Source organism: Hyaena hyaena, unplaced genomic scaffold (genome assembly GCF_003009895.1).
Source record: "Hyaena hyaena isolate Hyena2069 unplaced genomic scaffold, ASM300989v1 scaffold_228, whole genome shotgun sequence".
In the NCBI taxonomy this organism is placed as follows: Eukaryota; Metazoa; Chordata; class Mammalia; order Carnivora; family Hyaenidae; genus Hyaena; species Hyaena hyaena.
In genome coordinates, this window is record NW_024080860.1 from 1,379,136 (window position 1) to 1,401,237 (window position 22,102).

At 51.8% G+C, this 22,102-nt stretch overlaps 1 protein-coding gene across 8 annotated transcripts in view; it reads right to left on the reverse strand.

Moving 5' to 3' along the window:
• The window catches only part of CUX1 (cut like homeobox 1), a 364,880-nt gene that overhangs the window by 40,632 nt on the left and 302,146 nt on the right, over positions 1–22,102 (reverse strand). For 6 of the 8 annotated variants that reach the window (XM_039243513.1, XM_039243507.1, XM_039243506.1 and 3 more), the window contains one exon: positions 2,556–2,858. The exons of the other annotated variants lie outside the window; for them this stretch is intronic. In XM_039243513.1, the coding sequence (XP_039099444.1) occupies positions 2,556–2,858 (303 nt within the window). The remainder of the gene's footprint in view (positions 1–2,555; positions 2,859–22,102) is intronic. 8 annotated transcript variants of the gene reach the window in all.

Sequence of the window (22,102 nt, forward strand, 5' to 3'; positions counted from 1 at the left end):
CAAACAAAACAGGACTTCAAGTGGAAGTTTACTGCATGTAAAGCTCTGGATTTGAGAAATTATTATTTTTTGTTTCTGTCATTTTTATATAGGGATACACTTACCAATTTCGTAAACCTGTGGTTCCCTGAATTTTAAACTCGTAGGGCCTACAGGCATCCTAAGCCCTTACCAGATTTTTGTTGTGGTTATTTTAAATAAATTCTATCTAACTCTCAACTGGCAAATGAATCTCATTTACATTCCAAGGAGCTTGGGATGGTCAGAAAAGTGATATACGTATCTATGGCTAGTTATTACTTGCTTGACCCACCTAGTCGTATAGTGGTGGAGGTTGGCGGGGGGTGGGGGGGGGTGTGGGGGGGATTATTCTTGGAAATCTGTATTACTTCTAGAGGTTTCGCAGTGGTGGTTCTCAGGGGGGGGGGGGGGGGGTGTGGGGGGGATTATTCTTGGAAATCTGTATTACTTCTAGAGGTTTCGCAGTGGTGGTTCTCAGTCAGTTTTGGGTCACAGACTCACTTGAGAACCTGTAGGAAACTACCTACCCTCACCTGATAAAAGGTGTGCGTGCACGCCCTCTGCTTATGATTTCAAGAGACGGACCCATGGACGTCTCCAGATCTTAAGGCAGAGGTTAAAAGGATGCCTGGATGTGACAGCTGCATAATTCAGATGTAATTTGGCCCCCTCGGTGCCCTCTAAGAGACCCCCCAGCAGGGGAGACAGGTTCTTCCCTGGGGAAGCTGGGACCAGCCAGAGCAGCCACTGTGCCAGCTTCTCAGCCCCACAGAAGCTCTCCTGGAAGTTCCTGCTCCAAGAGGAGGGAGTGTGTGAGAAGTTTCACCCCTGATATCACTGACCTATGCATCATAGAACATTGGTGGCCCATGCCCGACACCAGTTAAAACTCCAGCAGCATGGGGACATGGATGGGAAGACCAAGGGGAGATTTTAATGTTTGTAATCTCAACGACTGTGATCTTGCAACTTATCAGCAGTCCAGCAGGAGAGCCGCCTTCAGCGGAGCAAGCGGAGAGAGCTTGCTCATGTTTACAGAAAACGACACTTCCTGTAAAGGGATGGGCAGCAATAATACATCGGGCCTGCTTCTCTGGACTCATGACAGGACTGTAAGGTTAGGGACTGACCCATGTCTAGGAATCCCTGCATATTTCAATCATTGATGAACATGTGGGATTCCATGGCCGTTTTATTTCTGTGAGTTAACTTCATTAAAAACGTGTTCAGCTGACATGACTTCTTCTCTTGTTCTGTTTTGCATAAGCAGGGGCGGGAGGGTAGAGAACCTCAACCAGGCAAGCTGGCCACCTAACCCCCAGGCTGTGAAGTCACCACACACATGTCCCCGGACTTCACTGCTCCTTCCTTCTTTTCCTATCCCCTGGGAAAAACAGACACATAGGGCCTCGCTGCGAATTCCAGCCACTCTCTGGAGCTGTCTTAATATGTACTGCACGGGGGGCGCCTGGGTGGCTTAGTCGGTTAAGCGTCCGACTTTCGCTTAGGTCATGATCTCGCGGTTCGTGGGTTCGAGCCCCGCGTCGGGCTCTGTGCTGACTGCCGGCTCAGAGCCTGGAGCCTGTTTCAGTCTGTGACTCCCTCTCTCTCTGACCCTTCCCTGTTCACGCTGTCTCTCTCTCTGTCTCCTAGAAATGAATAAAAAATAAAAAAAAAAAAAAAAAAAAGTTTGTAAAAAATATGTACTGCACGGAACACTGCTCCTTCTGGTGACCTTTACACCCGGGAAGTAAGGACAGTGTTTGGGGAGTGGCTGTTTCCATTCTCTGGGCACCTGAAGCAGGAGAATCCCATCTGGTCAATGCAGCACCACGGGAGCACAGACGTTTAAAATGAGCGAACGCTCTTAGTATTCGGACAGACTCGGCTACTGACCATGGGCCCTGGAGACTTCGGAGAGAGCTGCCTCGGGTGGGGTGGTAAACTCACTTCTATGGGGGCTACTGCCTCCCAGTGGAGGGCCTGGGGAAGGGAGCGGGTTCCTCGAGCAGCAGAGAGGACAGGAAGAGAGCATTAGCTACCAGGCGCGGTGCAGAGCGATGGCTTCCGCTCACAAGCCCACGTTGGGCACTGCTGTCCCAGACTGACAGGGGAGGCTCCGAGAGCAGCTTGCTTAGGATCACAGACACCGTAAGGGCAAGAGCTGGGATGTGAACCCTGTCTGCAGATTCTTCCAGGCTTCCTGCCCGGCTCGGGCACCCATGAGGACTAGGGAGTTGCACCGAGCATGCCCTAGTCAGGGCGGTCTCAGTGGCTGGCCTGAGTCTGCCCCAGCTGCATGGGTGTTGGCTGAGAGGTCCCAGTGGGTGCGCTGGGGCAGGAGCAGGCTGGGACGGATCGCTCTCAGGAGCCCTGGTGTTCACAACCGGAGGGTATTTTATGTCCTTAGAGATGGCTTACAAACATTTAAACCCACTGGCTGGCGCATCCTGGGTGCCCTCCACCCATTCTTCCAGAAACCACCAGGGAAGCCACCCACCACCCCCAACACGGCAGCCGGGGAGGGCACCAACCGAGGTTGTTGTCCGTCAGCACCTCCTTGACTCGCTTGGTTATGCCGTAGGTGTCCAGCTCGGGAGACATGGCTACCAGCTCCTGAATGCTGAGGGCCGAGTGTCCGGAGAGGGGCAGTGGTGTGGCGGGCTGGGAGTCTGAGGCGGGTGGGTCGCTGGGCTCTGGTGGCTTGCCGTCCTTATTCGTCTCAATGGGGGGACAGGGCTGCTGGACCAGTTCAGTCAAGCTCTTCACTGATTCGCTGGAGCTCATTGGCGACTCGGGCGCAGGGCTGCAGCTAGCAGAGGTCTTTGGAGTGCTTTCTGTAATGAGAGGGCATGAAAATCTGAGGCTGAAAATAGCTGTCTTTCACCACAAGCATCTACTTTCCTTACCCAAGAAATACACGTTAAACGCCTGTGCAAGACGACAGTACGGCGGCCAGCTACTGCGTCTATGGCTGAGAGAAACTCCCGATCTTCTGTATTAAAAAATGGAAAAACAAACAAACAAACAAAAAACCCAACCAGCAACAGAAGAAAAACCAGGGGTTTGAACAAAAGGGCCCTGAAGACTTAAGACAAGGCCATTCTGTTGAGAAACTGCTGTCGTATGAACCATGGGCCGTCACAGCCATGACTTCTTCCAATGGGACTCCGTGATTCCAGAATTCATAAGTGCCTCGGTTAAATTATAATCTGCATCTTATATTCTGTCCCTAATTTTCAGAACACAGTTGAGTCTGTGGATTATTTTAAACGAGGGCGGCCCACGATGTGTGGTTCTGAAGACCCCGGAAGAGGAGACCTAAGGCCTGGGCTGCTGGCCCCTGGGGGGCCCTGTGCAGAGTCCTGGGACTCCTTGTGCATTCCTGCCATGACTCCAGGGGGGGCTCCACAGCATCCCGCCTGGAGGGGACTGACAGGAGATAAGCTCCCTGCCAAACCCCAGGACGGGCTTCTGAAGGCCAAGCTCTATGTCACACACGCTGGCACCAGGAGAGATGGGGCCAGAGTGGCAGTCAGGTCTCCATGCTCTCCCACCTGTCCTGGTGCTGATGCCCAGTAGGGAGTGCCACTCCATGCCACCCGCGAAGCCCAGCATCCATTTGAGTCCTGGGATGTCTGAAATAAAGGCTTTGGCCACTTCCTAATTACCAAATCCACAGAAAGACTGTGTCCAGGAGTAAAATGCAGAGTGAAACAGTGCTAAGGTCCTATTCCCGAGGTAAAATCAGTCGATTTTACCCCAGGCTTGGGGTCCTGGGACAGTGTCCCTCCTGCCACCTCCGATCAAGCGCGGCACACAGTAAGAGCCCACGGCGCCACGTGTGAGGGGCCAGGTACTGTCACGTGGGCTCTATGGCCTCAGGGAGATGAGAAGTCTCAGAAAGGGCCCCATACAGGACATCAGAACACATGGGTGGGGGGGGGGCGGGGGCCCAAAATACTCTCTACCCAAGTAGACAAAATGTAACATGGAGTACTGATTGAATTTCACTTGGCCACAGAAGTGGGGTGTCCTTTGCTGGATGGGTCATATCCAAGATGGCAACCTGGGTCACATGCAGGATAGCGACCTATTCTGAACGCAACGAGATGGGAAATGTATTCCAAATACAAGGGGTGTTTTGTATAAATACCCAGGAAGATAAAAGCCCAAATAAAACAACTTCAATTCAACCAATACATCCATTTATTGTCCTAAACAGGACCAGAATTCCACCATCACACAAACCTGTGTCCTCAACCTCGAAATTCTGGTTTAAAAAAAACAAAACAACCAACCTACTGGTTTGTAAAAGATGTAAAAGAGGTAGACATAAACAGCAGAAATGATCCGTATAAATCTTTAAGGCAATACGAATTCTACAAATCGGATTTCTTCTCTCTGCTCACCTCCAGGTCATCGTACAACTGGATATAAAACCAGCAAATGTTATTTTTGTATCTGAGGCAGCAAAGAAATTGTACTGTAAATTTGCCCCGCTTCACCCATGCGAGGGACCGATTTGGCAGACCATCTATCTTGCTCACTGCAGACTGTCAAGGATGGCATGAATCCCCACATGATAAACAGATTCCTTCTCAGGTTTGTGTCCTGTAACCCACAGCAAGGTCAAAAGCATGGCTGCCTGGCTAACAAATCGCATGTGGCCACCGCCTGGTGCTTCCCCGGTTTTGTTTGGCACCGGCCGAGACAGGGCTCCCGAATCACCGGACGGCGGTACGTTCCTTTCTCGCAGGCATTCCTGGCAAGTACTCGTGGTGATGTTTGCCATGCAGATGCCGAGACGACCGAACAGAGGCACCGGCCGCACGTGACTGGCGTCCCTCTGTGCTCCTGAGCATGACCGCAGACAAAGGCAAAGCCCTCAAGATCAAACCCCCCGCTGGGCCTTGACATGTACCAGGCAGGTGCTGCTGGGCTGGCGTGCATTAGAGCTCCACTCTGCAACAGACAACTTGAGGCGGAGTGCTCCTTCTAGGGGACGGCAATTCACGCACGGACACATGAGCGCACGCACACCGCTGTGCTCTTGGGTCACGCAAAGCAGAATCAGGCCCACGTGTTTGGATAGACACGGGCAAGTGCAGCAGCAAATGGCCCCACAGGAGATGCCACAAATCCTCACGCTGAGAGCATCACGTTGGAGAGGGCGTCATTTCTTTAAGAAAGCTGTTTCCCGCAAGCCCCAGAGCTGCAGCAGCTGGACTGGAACCACAGCAGCTAATTAACCCAATACAAGCCCACTTTGGTGGAAGCACCACAGAGACAGGCTCTAGAGCGCCTAGCAAGGTGGCCGGCCCCTCGGTGCAGGAAGGACAGGTCTGTCCTTGGCCATCTTGACAGAAATAGAAACGCGGTCAACAGAAAAGATAGTACTTTGTTTCCCTCCAAAATCACCAAATGGAGGCCTCTGACTAAAACAATACTTTTTTTTTTTTTTTTTTTTTTTTTTTGAGGGAGAGAGAGAGAGAATGGGAGGGGCAAAGAGAGAGGGAGACACAGAATCTGAAGCAGCTCCAGGCTCTGGGCTGTCAGCACAGGCCTGAATCAGGGCTCAAACCCACAAACCACGAGATCATGACCTGAGCTGAAGTCAATGCTTAACTGACTGCGCCGCCCAGGTGCCCCTCAAGCAATGCTTTTTTGAAGGATGAAGGCTTTCTTCCTTCCACTCCACATAATTAAAAGTAATTTAAAAAAAAAGGAGGAGTCCTGGGCATGACATTAAGATACTAACATAGTGCTGGAAGTCCTAGCATCAGCCATCAGACAACAAAAGGAAATCAAAGGCATCAGAATTGGCAAAGAGGAAGTCAAACTTTCACTCTTTGCAGATGACATGATACTCTACATAGAAAACCCGACAGACTCCACCAGAAGCCTACTAGAACTGATTCAAGAATTCAGCCAAGTTGCAGGGTACAAAATCAACGTACAGAAATCGGTTGCATTTTTATACACCAACAATGAAGCAACAGAAAGAGAAATAAAGAAACTGATCCCATTCACAATTGCACAAGAATCCATAAAATACCTAGGAATAAACCTAACCAAGGATACAAGAGATCTGTATGATGAAAACTAATCTTATGAAGGAAACTTATGAAGGAAATTGAAGAAGACACAAAGAAATGGAAAAACATTCCATGCTCATGGATAGGAAGAATAAATATAGTTAAGATGTCATTACTACCTAAAGCACTCTACACATTCAATGCAATTCCAATCAAAATTGCACCAGCATACTTCTCAAAACTAGAACAAACTATCCAAAAATTTGTATGGAACCACAAAAGACCCCGAATAGCCAAAGTAATACTGAAAAATAAAACCAAAACGGGAGGTATCACCATCCCAGACTTCAGCCTCTACTACAAAGCTGTCATCCTCAAGACAGTATGGTATTGGCACAAAAACAGACACATAGACCAATGGAACAGAATTGAGAACTCAGAAGTGGACCCAAAAGTATACAGCCAACTGATCTTTGACAAAGCAGGAAAGAATATCCAATGGAAAAAAGACAGCCTTTTTAACAGATGGTGTTGGGAGAACTGGACAGCAACATGCAGAAGAATGAAACTAGATCATTTTCTCACACCATGCACAAAAATCAACTCAAAATGGATAAAGGACCTGAACGTGAGACAGGAAACTATCAACACCCTAGAGGAGAAAGCAGGAAACAACCTCCTTGACCTCCACCGCAGCAACTTCTTACTTGACACATCCCCAAAAGCAAGGGAATCAAGAGCAAAAATAAACTGTTGGGACCTCATCAAGATTAAAAGCTTCTGCACAGCCAAGGAAACAACCCAGAAAATTAATAGGCAACCAACGGAATGGGAAAAGATAGTTGCAAATGACATATCAGATAAAGGGTTAATATCCAGAATCTATAAGGAACTCACCAAACTACACGCCCGAAAAACAAACAACCCAGTGAAGAAATGGGCAGAAGACATGAACAGACACTTCTCCAAAGAGGACATCCAGATGGCCAACAGACACATGAAACGATGCTCAGCATCCCTCCTCATCAGGGAAATACAAATCAAAACCACACTGAGATACCACCTCACGCCAGTCAGAGTGGCTAAAATGAGCAAATCAGAGAACTCTAGATGCTGGCGAGGATGTGGAGAAACGGGCACCCTCCTACACTGTTGGTGGGAATGTAAACTGGTACAGCCCCTCTGGAAAACAGTGTGGAGGTTCCTCAGGAAACTAACAATAGAACTCCCTTATGACCCAGCAATAGCACTGCTAGGAATTTACCCAAGGGATACAGAAATGCTGAGGCATAGGAGCACATGTACCCCAATGTTCATAGCAGCACTCTCCACAATAGCTAAAACATGGAAAGAGCCTAAGTGTCCATCAACAGATGAATGGATCAAGAAGATGTGGTTTATCTATACCATGGAATACTACATGGCAATGAGAAACAATGAAATCTGGCCATGTGTAGCAACATGGATGGACCTTGAGGGTGTTATGCTGAGCGAAATAAGTCAGGCAGAGAAGGACAAATATCATATGTTTGCACGTATAGGAGGATTAGGAGGAACTTGACGGAGGAACAAGGGGGAGAAGAAGGGCGGAAATGGTGGGGGAAAGGGAGAGAGGCAAACCATGAGAGACTCTTGAATGCTGACAAAAACTGAGGACTGATGGATGTGGGGGGGAGGGGGGGATGGGCATGGAGGAGGGCACTTTGGGGATGAGCACTGAGTGTTATGTGGAAACTAATTTGACAATAAACTATTAGAAAAAAAAAAAGATATGAACTTGGGGCTGGGGCTACTTTTATTAGCCCCTGTTTTAATATGAGTGGGAGTCTCAACTTCTGGGAACATCCTGGTTTCCTCATCTGGAAAATGCAGACAGCACTGTAGTGAGGAATGAACCGGCCCTGTGTATGGTGGGTGCTAAGAAACAAAACCCAAATTGGAAGTTTTTTTTTTTTTCTTTTCAAAGCAGTTGAATTAGGGGCGTTGGGCTGGCTTAGTTGGAAGAGTGTGTGACTCTTCATCTTGGGATTGTGAGTTCAAGCCCCACACTGGGTGTAGAGATTACTTAGGCATAACATCTTTAGAGAAAAACAAAAGCAGTCATTAAATTATACCGAAATACATTTGTTTATATAAAGGGAACCTACATTCGGAATAATTCTCCTCATGATTTACTGCGGTTTCCTCCCCAGTTCCCGGTGGATACCCTGGAGATAACATTCTGACAAAGGTAAGACGGTAGGGGCATAAAGCAGATTGGGGTGGGGGACAGGACTAGACTACGAAGGGGCCCAAGGGAATTTCGGGGGTGGGTGGGTGGTGGGTTAGGAGATGATGGAATTATTCTGTGTCTCGATTGCCAGAACTCATGGAACACCTCCACGAGCAGAGAGTGAATTCTGCTGTATCTAAGTTATACTTTGGCACTAACTTACTGAGGACAAAGTTCTGGGAAAGAATGAAGAGATGCTATTCTGTTCATTCTTTCACTCCATCCTCTGCTGAGTCAGGCCACTGGGCATATGGCGGTCGCCCGGTCAGAGGTGGCCCTGCCCCCTTGGGGCTCACATCTAGCGGGGAGACGGCCATTCAACACAAGTACCTAAAGGGCAATGGAGGTTCCGAGGTAGGACAGGGGGCAGTGGGCAGGGGACGCTGATGTGGCCTGAGGGGCAGAGAGATCCCCTGGGAGGGCGATGCTTCGGGGACACTGTGGGCATAAGCGGGGGGCCGGCTAGGCGAGTCGGGAGAGGCAGGAGTGGCAAGGGAGGCCGGCAGACTGCTCAGGACATCTGATGGGCCTGAGGCAGGAGTGAAACGTGGTGTGGCAAGAACACGAAGCAAAGAGAGAGGCCCCGGGGGGCTGGGCGGTGCAGGGGCCATGTCTGCTGTAACCCGCATGCACTTGGGAGCCAGGACAAGGTCTGTTAGAAGGTGGGCGTGCCCTTCACCCCAGCAGTGCTTCTCTTCTGTGGACTCAAAGCGGCCACTAGGTGTGTATTGAGGCCTTGTGTGGAAGAGCAAAAGACTGGAAATGGGGTCCATTACCCGGTGACTGGGTCTCCAGATGGTGGCATGTTTGTACAACATACCGCGTGCTATGTAAAGCAGCGGCGAGGACGCCAGGGCTGGGCCATGCGTCCCGGCAGCCAGAGTCTGCCGGGGGAGCCCACAAAGCAAGGGACAAAATGAAACAGCATAGCGGTTTTGTATGTTGAGGGCCTGTATATATTTTGTGTGGCTACAAAGATACAAAGCAGTGAGGACTTAAAATCATGCACAGGAACTGGGGCGCCTGGGTGGCTCAGTCGGTTGAGTGTCCGACTTTGGCTCAGGTCATGATCTCACCGCTCATAGGTTTGAGCCCCGTGTCGGGCTCTATGCTGACAGCTTGGAGCCTGGAGCCTGCTTCGGATTCTGGGTCTCCCCTTCTCTCTCTGCCCCTCCCCCGCTCATACTCTGCCTCTCTCAAAAATGAATAAACGTTAAAAAAAATTAAAATAAAATAAATAAAACCACACACAGGAATGATACACAGCAAATCCAGGAGGAATCGCCTTCAAGAACCAATGGGATGAGGGAGAGGGGTTCCGTTCTATCTTTGAGGTTTTGTTTCTCTTACAAATAAAGGATTGGACGGTGACCAAGTGGGAAGGGTAGAGTTGGGCGTTAGAACACAGGTGCTCACTGCATTATTCTGGGATTTTAATATTACAGGCCTCATGTCAAAAAGTCAGAAACCAGGGGCGCCCGGGTGGCTCAGTGGATTGGGAGTCCCGACTTCAGCTCAGGTCATGATCTCGCGGTTCGTGGGTTCGAGACCCGCATCGGGCTCTGTGCTGACAGCTCAAAACTTGGAGCCTGCTTCAGATTCTATGTCTCCCTCTCTCTCTGCCCCTCTCCTGCTCATGCTCTATCTCTCAAAAATGAATAAACCTTAAAAAAAAAAAAAAAGTCAGAAACCAGTAGTCAGCTCCCTATTGTTTCAGGGGGGAGAATGAACTTGCGAGCAGTGCGCCTGGGGCCCGGGGTCCTATGGATACTGCAGTGCTGTCTGGGGAGAGCAGATGCTGGGCTGCAGAGTGGACAGGCGGTGGGGCGGGGAGAAACATCTAGGTTCAAGACAGATGAAGGGGATGATGTGGGGAGCAGATGGAGGAAGAGGCAAGAAACGGGTGCTTTCCATGGTGGGGCCTGGGTAACTGGCCAGAGTGCTGTTCAGATGGGGTGCGCTGTAGCAGCAGCACCCTGGCGTGGGGATGGGGGAAGACCATATTAAGGAGGCTCATTTTATCATCATTCGTAAGAGCAGCCGCCACAGAGGCTAACATCATTTCCTGTGCAGTCCCTGTGTGCCAGGCGTTGGGCTAAGGCCCGCCAGAATGACCGACTACGCTCCTCGAAAGGACCAGAAGGTACATCCATGTCCCTGTTTTGACAGATTTACGATGTCACATCCAGCGACACAGCCAGGAACCAGTCAGATGTTCTGTATTCATAATAGCCCACCTGTCCAGTGGAGCCGTGCCTACACCTGCGTGCGATCCACGTGTCAACATGCAGGGCTCTGAGAAACAAGATGGTCAGCGCCCAAAAGCCAACCCACGACTGGGGCGACGGAAGGGAACCGAAATGAACTTCGTGGCGAGGGAAGGGCATTTACACATGGCTGCCTCGCATTCTCCTAACGGCCCCGCGATGGGAATACAAACACCTCGACCCCAGGTAGGGAAACCGAGGAGGCCCAGACAGGAGATGTGGCTTTGTCCAGACCACGTGGATGGAGAAGGAGCCAAACCAGATGGAGAGTAGAAAGTCTCCACGTTTCCACTGTCCATCTGGTAGTCAGTGAAGTATCAGCGTAACTCCTCTCCACTGGCTCGCTTGCTCGCTCGCGCATTCGGAAAGCACCCACTCTGTGTCAACCCCACGCTGGGCACTGGGGATAAGCAAACTCAGACACCCATCTTGCTTTCAAGGCGTCTGCAGACAGCAGGGCTGAGACCATTGGAAATGGGTAATCTGCATACTTGAAAAGCCCAGCCCCGAAGTCCGTCTATCCAATTTTGACAGCAACAGCAAGGTGTTACATTAAAAAGGGATCCATGCGGATTGGGGTTGGCTTTTTATTTCTTCTTTTTTGCAAGCCTACAAATCTTATGCAAGAGTGGCTTGTAAGATTACAAGAAAGATACAGAAGGATACGGAAAGCAGAGACAGTGACTCAGAGCCTCTGGAACACAGGAGGCATCAGGAACTATAAAAGGATTATGAAAAATATTATATTCCAAAGCCAGCAGGCCGACAACAGCTGCTTTAAGTTTTCCATCGAAGCCGACTGCAAGTCCTCACCCGCCATAATTTCCAGAGACAAGTCTCTCTGCAGTTTATCCGATCCACCGTTTCAATTTCCATACCCAGCCCTCTATCTGCAGTAATAATAACCCAAATTCCATTTAGTGTTCATTTGAGCAGTCAGGATAAAGTCGTTTCTTATTATCTCCCCACTGTGTAAAAAACAGCTTGAAGGTAGGAAGTCAGCAAGCATTTTCACCAAAAAGTAATTATTGTAAGTGACATTTTTACTGCTGGCATGCCATAAGGCGAACTGTGCATTCAGAAGGACAAGTTGCTGAAACAAAATGACAGGGTACTCTGTGACATTCTGACAAGAACCCAAACATTATTTAACTGGTGGCTGGTCTGATGCACTACTTTTCATTATGTCCATAGTTTAGGCTTTGAGCCCCTGCCAAGCCAGGAAATTCCAAGTGACTATAAAGACAGACAAGTATGGAAAGATGGGAGAGGAGGGAGAAGATGTGGGGGTTTGGCAAACAGAGCTGGGGCACAGTGTGGTCGCGGCCCCGGCACGAGGAAATGTGAGCGAGGGAGGGAATCAAGCAGAAGGGGAATGTAGGGGGGAGGTAGAGAGTGGAGGACGGAGCCAGAGGGGGACAGCAGCCTTGGTGGCGGCAGCTGCACAGTGGGACGAGGGCGTGCAGAAGGTTCTGGAGTGCCTGGTGCCAGCATCCTGGGGCCAGCGGGAGCCCTGGTGGCCTGGAGGGACCCTGCCCGGCTCCAGGCCCTCCCAGCGGACGGTGCCGATAGCTTCCAAAGCCACAAAAGCGTGACCAACGGTGTGCATCGATTCTCAGCGGAGTCCAGGTGTAGGTGGTGTGATGGAGCTGCTAAACCCGAGCCGAAGCGTGGAGGCTCCTGGCCTTCCTCTGAGAGACGTGCCACCTCTCGTCAGCAAGGCTCAACTGCCCTCCTGTGTTTCAGCCAGAAATCGACCAGGCCTGCACCACACCTCTTACTGATGTCCCCAACGCCACACCCTGTCCCAGCGGTGGGGTGGTGTAGACGGGCCCTCCGCCAGCCTCCGGGTCTACCAGCAGCCACTCGTGGCCCCTCTGCTACCGCCGACTTCTCCAGGCCAGCAGAAAATGTGGAGGTTTTGGTTTTTGAGTACGAGTAGCCTTTTGATGGATCAGCACAGGCTTGACACCAAATCATGGAGAGTTTAATAGATGTCCGAGCTTTCCACATGTGTCCGGCCACGTCCTACCATGGACGTTTTCTACCGAGAAAGGGCTGGAAGTAATCTAACCACATACTAAGGTGTATCTGCACAAAACAGCCTTGTTCCTGAGGGCCGAGGCCCACGTCTGACACCCCAGGGGAGTTAGGGGCCGCCTCGGCCCCCGTTCCCAAGGGTCTCCCCCACCCGCAGGAAAGGTCCATTCTCAAACAGGCGGTGGCATCAAGCTTCAGCACACACTGTACCCTCCTTGGGCTGGCAAACTGCTGTGGCTCCAAGCCTACCTGGGCACTGCCTTATATCGCTGAAAATCTCAGCAAACCTACCAAATCGTATGTTTTTTCCAGAGGCAGAAAGGAGTAACCAGACGGAGGTTTGGGGCAGGAAGCCCTGGGGAGGACCCAGGCAGGGAAGTAGTATCTGTCGGTCCTGGTTTCTTCTGTGATAGGAAACATCGGTGCTTTCCCTCCCGCAGACCTGATACTACTGGGTTGCGCTGGGCGGGCTGGGAGGAGGGGTGGGGTGAGGCAGCAGCTGGGGCACACAGCACGTACCGGGCTATGTGTGTGAAAGAGACATTTCTTATTGCCTGCCCAAGGGACTCTTACAGCGACACGAAAGCAAGGTTGTTATTTAACTTGAGCTACGATTAGCCTACCTCCCCAAACTTGACTTCTGAGCCACTTGAAGAGAGGGCCTGTGACTTCCATTCAGTGAGGGGGCCCTCTAGGTGCCAGGCAGGGTGCTAGGGGATAGGGGTACCCTGGCTGTGAGCCAGGTAGACGTCATTAAGCAAGTCACAGTCAGGAAGACCCTGAGGCGAGGGCCGGATGGGGCTATGGGGGGACACCGTGACCCCGGAGCTGAGGCTGGGTGGGTGTGGAGGAGGGGCCGAGGTGTGCGGAGGCCTGGGCAGAGAAGAGATGGGGGCCTGGCCACACACTAAGAAGGTGGGACCCTGGAGAAAGGAGTGAAGCAGGGGAGGGGATGCCCCAGCCGGATGTGCCATCTGGGAAGATGGCTTCGAAGCTTGGGCCAGGGTGGGGGCTGAGGGAATGGAAAGAAAAAAACTCTGCGAGGTACTTAGGAAACAGAAACTGTGTGTGTGTGTGTGTGCGCGCATGCGCGCGCGCGTACCCGAGTGTGTTTGGGAGGGTGCATGAGAGGGAGAGAATGATCAAGATGGAGTGCCAGTGTTTGGCTGAGATGGCCAGGGGAACAGGGCTGTTGTTCACTGAAGGGAGCAGCCCTGGGGAGTCAAGGCTGAGTTCAAGGCTGGGTGCCATTCACTGAAGGCGGCGCTGCGTTCTTGGGTCTGGTGGTGGCGGTCCACCCGTGGTGGGAGATGGGAGGCAGGACCGTCCTCCGCTGGGTGCCTCCGCCTGGCTCTCCGCACACAGGTGCAAGAGACCCTAGCCTCTGTGACCGCCATCGCGCTGTCTCCCGGAGACCTACGGATGCTCAGCTCCTCCCACCCGACACCACCTTGTGCAACGCGGTGCCTCTTTCACTCTCGAGATAGTTTTCCACTCTCTTCTCTCCCATGCTGGGACAGAGCACAAGGGAGAGACGTTTTCGGCAACCCCGGGCTGACCCGGGTGGTGTAGCCCTGCAGCTGAGGCAGTGCTGGCGTGGGCTCCGCGGAAGATTCTGGGCGCCTGTCTGCCCTCTCTCAGGGAGCATCGTATGTCTGGTGCGCGTCTTATAAGCTCTTAAGGGAAACGTGCGCACCAAAAGCAGAGTTCCGGACTTCAGCATTTGTTTAATTCAGTTCAAAATTAAAAACCCTCCTTAAATTACAATTCACCTTCTGCAGTGAACTCAGTCTGGCGAAAGTTTGCACCAGGTGACACTGCTGGCCCTGCCTCAGGAGCTCGGTGTTCTCCCAGCTTCCAGCTTTTCTGCAGATCCATACTGATTTAGAAATAATACTTTCAAATTACCTTCAATAACCTTATTACCGAACCAGCTGTGTGTATGAACACTTATCAATGCGTCCCTGTGCATTAAGAGAAAATGTATGTCATACAAACAGTCTAAATATATATTACTGAGATGCGAAAAAACAAACCCTCTAGTTAAATTGCTTTGCTGTAATCAAAGATTAATCACTCTGAGCGCGTATGAGTGTGTGTGCCCGCGTCCTCGCTTTTTCTCCACAGCTCTGTTTCTGGCTTCGGGCAAACCTGTCCATCCTTCACCTGTATTCCTATTCTCCGGTAGGCTGGTCGCACCTCTGTTCCAAGGGTGGACTCGTTTCCCCAGATTTCTGAGCGTCGGAGGTGGGTTTGGATATTAGTTTATTTCTGCACTTTCTAGGCCTGCGGCTCGGAAACCCTCTTTTCCCCAGGCACGTGGTGGACAGCAGGCTTCGAAGCGTCCATATGTGCAGAGGCTCTAGCATCTGCCCCAAGGGCAGCCTGTCCCCTCTCAATAACACTGCCAGGCAGCCTGGCCTGTGGGCAATGATGTTTGGGCTGTGACGGAATGTTCCTTAGAGGATCCGGGGCCGATGGCCGGCACCGAACGTGCCAGTGTGGGTGGCTGGGACCCAGCTTTCCGACACTACTCAGGCCGGTCACCGGATCTGGCTCTACATGGGCCCCGGGCCGTGCAGAGCAGACCCAGTAAGGTCTCCATTGTACACGATGGTATTAGAAAAGCTATTAAGGTACGTTATTTTACACATCCTCCTAATCTCTCCATACTGCTTTACTTAATTTGTGATGAAATTGTTGAGAAAGGGTACTTAATGTAGGACAGTCAGTAAAAGCAATTTATCATCTTCCCGCTTCGGTGCTCCTGTTATCGGCGAACTCATTTTCTGCATGCATCATGCAATCAGCCTATTATTTGCATATTAATCAGGCAGTGGACCATGAAAGAACTGTATCCCAGCCAAACGCCGCACTATCTCAGGAGAAACACTCCGTAATTATCATACATCAGTGTTATGATGTGGTAATTGATTATAACATCTTTCTGCTGCCCCTGGGGAGCCCTGCCGCTCACCCAGCTCCAGGCACTCTGGGCGGCTTGGTCTTTTCCTCCCCAAAAGAGTCACCACTGCTGTTCTCGCCGACTGCTATTTCTTTGGAGTACTGATTTTCTCTTCCAATTTCGGGAGGTGTTTAAACCACGTGGAATGCAACTGACCGTAACTCCTGGATGGGCAGGTCTAGCCGGGAGGAAGGCGCGTCCCTCTGGACTCCGAGCCCGCCCACGCGCTTGCTCCCCTCCCCCCCCTCCCCCCTCAGCCTTTGGCTTTGGAGGTGCTGCAGCTTCCAAGGAAGTTTCCTTATCAGACAAATGTCACGACTTCAGTCCCCTCCTTGTTGCAAAGTTGGTACAAAGGCAGTTTGGGGCTGCTTTATCTAAGTGCCAAATGACAGACTAATTTTGGTCCTCTCATAAAGGACAAAACCAACATCTGCCAATTCAGACTCAGGCTATATTTAGGAATCGAGTTCCAAAGGGAAGAACAAAACACAAAATCAAGATGAAGCCGGTGATGGAGCCTCCTGGCTCGCTCCTTATCAGAGCTCCCTTCCCACTTCTTGTGCGGACCCTGAGCGAGGCCCAGGGGCCAGTTTGTACGGGGCTGGGGCTGGGGTCCTGGGCTGGCTCAGGGCCCTCAGCAGGGGGAGGGCCAGACAGCTGAAGGGCAGGCCTGTCCTTCAGGAAGGTAAAGGGCCCTGCGCCACCGTGTGTATCTTCTGTGGGTGTAGACGGGAAGGGCTTCAAAGCAGCAAGGACCTGAATTCCCGGCGGGACAGAGGACACACGTCCCACTGCAAACTGCATGAAGTTGGGTCTGGCTCTGTCGCGGATCTGTCCCTGGGTCGTCTCCTCTCCCCTTGCCCAGCTCCCCAGGACGAAATACACGGGATGTACCCCAGGGTAGTGGAGGTATCTGCTTTTCCTGTTGTTTCTTTAGTTTTGGACCTGCTTTTTTTCTATTTGTTTAAGTTTCTAATTTGGATCCAGTTTTGTTTCTGGTTTTGAAATGTGGCCTTGGCTTCTCTCTGAGTGTGTAGTTCCAGGGACCGACCCTTTATCCATCATGGGGGGATAGGGCCCTCAGGGCTGAGTGATGGCTCACCTGGGGCCGGTTCCATGGCTCATCACTGTTTGCTTTTTCCATCTTTTTGATGGGGGCACATCACCGCTCATCTCTGAGCCTTAGTTTTCTCCATCTGAAAGATGGGGGGAATCATCTCCCCTTACTGATAAAGGATTAGAGGTACTGGCACCGTGTAGGGCACATGAAAGATACAAATATGCAAGTTTCCTAATTTCGGGCCTATGTGGAAATCACCTGCGGACACTTACACATTCTGGCTCCTTCATCTTCCCCTAGAACCAAAGCACTGAAAACCCAAGTCCTCATTTGCTCCTACGACCTACTTTTGCTTCTTGCACTGAATGCCCAGTGTACTGTAAATTCTGGTTTCCAAAGAAAGCCTAAAGGGGAAGGCAGGGAGTTGTGTCCAGAGGCCCATGACAAGGGTCTGCGAGGGCTTTCTCCGAAAGGCGAGGGAGGCGGTGCCGGCACAGAGGTCCAGGCAGAGGTACTCGCGGGGACCTGAGTGGTGTGGCGTTGTCGCTCACCTGTGCCGTCAGTGGCTCCTCTATCCGGGTGGTGTGGCCTGGTTCCACGCCGTGTGGCCGCACGTGGCATGAGCGATATAACCTGCAGCCTTCATTCTGGAAGCTCAGGATCTGGGATCAACTTTACAGGACGGTAGATGGACAGGCAGCTTCCAAAGACGGATGGCATATCTGAGAAGCCAGGAGACTGGAGAGCTGCACGCAGGCCCCCTCCGGCAGACCCCTGGTGCCAGCTGCCACCCAGTGCCATTCGTGCCGATGAGCTCCACCCGGGGAGCGAGTGGTGGGACTGCTCTTCTGTTTGAAAGCCAGAAGCCTGACGTGCTGTGCACACATGTTCTTCTGCAGCTCTCCGCGCACACGGGGGGGGGGGACACGTAACGGCAGCGGTGCAACAGCAGGAGAAAATGTTCTGACGGTGGCCCCTGTTTTTTTTTTTTTTTCAAATCAGAGTTTGAATCTCTCTTTCTTTTTTAAGTTTATATTGAGACAGAGAGACAGCATGAGTGGGGGAGGGGCAGGCAGAGAGAAGGAGAGAGAGAATCCCAAGCAGGCTCCACACTGTCGGCGCAGAGCCCGACACGGGGCCAGAACTTGCGTACCTGAGCCCATATCAAGAGTCAGTCGCTTAACCAAATGAGCCATCCAGGCGCCCCCAGCGGCTCCGGTTCTGAATGTCTTTTGTACACAACGTCATTTAAAGCCCCCAGCAGCCTGGGAGATCGGTCCTGTATTTCCCCCATTTTATAGAAGGGTCTGAGACACAGAGAGGTCGAGTCACTTGCCCAAGGCCGTCACTCAGTGGGGACAAGACCCGGCAGTTGGCTGAGCCCTGCTGCGCCCACGGCTGCTCACGCGTGCTTCAGCCTGGTCACTGCAGGAGAGTTTATGTTTTGCTGTTCAAATCAATTTAAGTCTCTCTCACTAGGAACTGGCTAAATAAGATACGGTATATCCAGATATGGGAATTCCTGGTAACTGTAAAAAGAGGAAATTCTTTGTGCGCTGGGCTGAGAAGTCCCTGCTCCACCCTGCTGGTTGAGAAAAGGGAGACGCAGCACCTTGGGGCCTGCACAGTCCCTTCTGTGCAGAGCGGTATCTAGATGCTGGGACCAGCTGCAGGAAGCTGGGAATCTGGAGAGGGTGGCTGGGGGACTGGGGATTTGGGAGGGTGGGCAACTTATTATTGTTTTTTTTTTTTTTTAATTTTTTAATGTTTTATTTATTTCTAGGAGAGAGAGAGAGACAGTGTGAGCAGGGGAGGGTCAGAGAGAGAGGGAGTGACAGACTCTGAAACAGGCTCCAGGCTCTGAGCTGGCAGTCAGCACAGAGCCCGACGCGGGGCTCGAACCCACGAACCGCGAGATCATGGCCTAAGCGAAAGTCGGACGCTTAACCGACTAAGCCACCCAGGCGCCCCCAGGCATACTTCATTTTATTAGGCTTTGCCTTATTGTGCCTCATGGACACTGTGGTTTCTTTTATAAAGTAAAACGTTATGGCTGCCCCGCATCGAGCAAGTCTGTCCGTGCCATTTTCCCAACACCATTTGCTGGCTTTGGGTCTCTGTGTCACATTTNGCTCGAACCCACGAACCGCGAGATCATGACCCAAGCGAAAGTCGGACGCCTAACCGACTAAGCCACCCAGACGCCCCTATTATTGTTTTTTTAATTAAATCTTTACTTATTGTTGAAAGAGAGTGCGCGTGAGCACGGGAGAAACAGAGCGCGTGACGAGGGGCTCAAACTCAAGAACTGTGAGATCACGACCTGAGCCAAAGTTTCACTGACAGAGATCAGCTTATTTTCTAAAAAGGGGTGTAAGTCCTTTGGAATCTTGGATTTTATAATCACGGTGTACACTTCGTTTATTCAAGAAAACCCTGCAAATCGTAATTTTTAAAAAAGTCAAATCTCTTACCATGAGTTACTCAAATCTCTCTCCTCTCTCTGTCTCTTTCTTGGAGAGGCATGGTGGCAAACCCCACTCTGGGAACACGGACTTTGGGGGCTGACTTACGCGGGAGCAGTCTTTCCCAGGAATGGTGAGGCCGACGTCCGCTGCCTGAGAGCAAACCCTACATGTGGCCCGCAGGTACAGTGCGCTCCGGGCGAGGGCAGGCGGCGCCAGGCCTCCACTCCCTTCTCCCCGCATTAACATTGCTTCTGGTCACATGACCAGCCCCCATGATGAAGCCCATAAAGCAGCACATGCGTGCGCAGGCACTAGGGGAAGGTGCCAACGGGTCACATTTCGAGGGGCCTCGAGAGAGGGCACCCTCCTGTTCTGCGGCGTGGCCTGGGATGGGATCCCCCGCAGAGGCCCCTCTCGGGCTTGCTGTGCCCCAGCCGGAATCTCATTGGTATTTGAAGGGTCAGCTCTAGAACGACCAAACCCCTTGTCATCCGAGCTCAGCTGAGATAAAGCTGACCATCTTTGAAAGACATTAATTGGAAGGAAATGCATGGAGCACGGTTTCCTAGACAGTCCTGGCAGGCACAGGGGAGACCTCCACTGTACCCAAGGCGAGGACAGAACCTTCTAGGTCCTGGTGGGAAGCTCCCTAAGCCCTGCCTCAGCCGAGGGTCTCAGGCCTGGGTGGCTTTGGGGCACGTGCTCCTCAGGCTCACGGCCTCCTCAGCTCAGCGTCTGTTTGAACAAGGCCCTTCCCCATATGGGGCCAAAGGACCTTTGGGCCATCATCGCCCACCAGCTCATGCCACATTCTCTCCCTCTATGCCTTGAGCTCCCCAGGCCCACCTGGTAGCCCTGGACCATTTCTACTTGAACTGTCCACCCCTCCACCCCCTACCGCCTGCGCAATCCAGCCACTGCTGATGCCATTCCAGTGCTCTGCATACCAGAGGCGACGCCGCTCACCGCGTCTGGAACCCCTCACCTGCCCCTCCCACGGTCTGGGGCGGAAGCTCTTTCTGCGTTAGAACCTGGCTCCCTGGGGTCCAGTGGCTCAGCTCTGAGGTGAGGAGTTTCTCCCCTCCATTATCTGATCTTTCTGGACGGGGTGGGTGAAGGCTCGGGTGGGCTGTGCCACTCATCAGGCCATCTCCTCGCAAGAAAGAGCCACCATGGGGGTTGGGGGTGAGAAGCATGTTGCTATGAGAGGCAGCAGGTCTGCACTCAGGCCCAACATCACCATTAGAGGGGGAGCAGGTCACTGAGGTCCCCCTGAAAGGGCACGGAGCCTCCCTTCTGTCCCGCCTCCACACTTTTCCTCTTCTTTTTATTTATTTTGAGAGACAGAGAAAGTGAGTGGGTGAGGGGCGGAGAGAGAGACGGAGAGAGAGACTCTCAAGCAGGTTCCATGCTGACAGCATGGAACCTGATGTGGGGCTTGAACTCACGAACGCTGAGATCATGATCTGAGACAAAACCAAGAGTTGGATGCTTAACCGACTGAGCCCCCCAAGCGCCCCCACATGCTTCTTCTTACTGCAAAAGCCTCCAGGCGGCACAGCCGAGGGCAGACCACACACAGGAAAGACAAAACACCTCCGGTATCCTACTCTCCTACTGTCATTTTAAAAGGAAAAAAAAAAAGTGCTCTGCATTCGAGGCCTCTCACCTTTTTCAAAGGTTCTGCACATCCACGTGCTTCCCGGTCTATGAACCTTGTACCTGCAGCATTCTCCTCCCTGACCCCTTTGCCCTAGACGGCCCAGCTCCCCCGCAGGGCTCTCTCTGCACCATGGGGCCCGCACCCACATATGCCGACAACAGGGAGGCAGGCTGTGTCTGAATCTAGAAACCTGTCTTTTCTGACCTCGTTCCTTTATTACGGCGTTCTCGATAGAACACAAGCATCTGAATGCAGGTTACAACCAGGAAAGAAAGGAACACAGGGCGCATGGAGTTCTCCCGGCTACTGCATCACCCCGTCTCGTCCATAGGTGGGTGTACAAGGCTGAGCGCTGAGCCAGGGATCGGAGGCAGCCCCCTCCCCGCCAGCTCCTCTCCTCACGGAAGGGCACTCTCTAGTTCACAGGTGGCTTTCCAGAATTCTCTTTTGTTTTCCATCTGCTCTCTGTGGCCAGGCATAAATCGTTTGGTTATATACAAATCTCTTCAGGGCTTAGAGAAATTCTTTTTAGAGACAACCGACAGTTACTATCACTGATGTATTTCGACAGAAGAGAAAGAAAAAAAGTCAAATCAAATCAAGTCTAAGGCACAGAATGACGAGTGCCACGGAATTTTCTGGCGTTCCCCATTAACAAGCTATCTAAATGCCTGCCTGAGAATCCCACTGTGGAGTTCAAAGTGCTAAAACCCCGGACAGATTTCCCTGGTCATCTCGTGGGCACCAAGCAGGAGCCACTGTGCGTATCACATAGGAATGCTGGCCCGTCCCTAACCAGGGGCTGTGGCCACGGATCTCTCCTGGGTGTGTGAGGCCACCCACGTTCAAACCGCTGTGGCAGCTGTCTCCTTGAAGCAGCTGACGCTCTGCTGAGTGACAACAGTGACGCGAAGCCATGGAATTCTCCACGGGTGCAGAGGACCCAGACCCACAGCTCCTGACTCACATGCTGGGAAAAAAACTGGATGTTGCAGAACGAATCCAAGGAGACTGGGGCATCCTCTGGCTAATGCGGTTTGCAACAATCCACCTGAAGGTGGTGTGGAAGCTTATTAACCGCGCTAACAAAATGCTCTCATGTTCAAAAGTTACAAGGTGCCGCTCACTGCTAGTGCTTGTGATGTAATGCCTAACATGGCATCTGGGAAAATCTGTTCCTTTCCCTTTTCTCCCCCCTCCCCCTTTTAGACTGTCTCTTGTCTCCTTCCTTCCCTTGGGGCAAAGAGATTAATCACACTAAGGAACTGTGAATGTAAAATGAGCTATAGGGAACGAAAATGGGGAAAA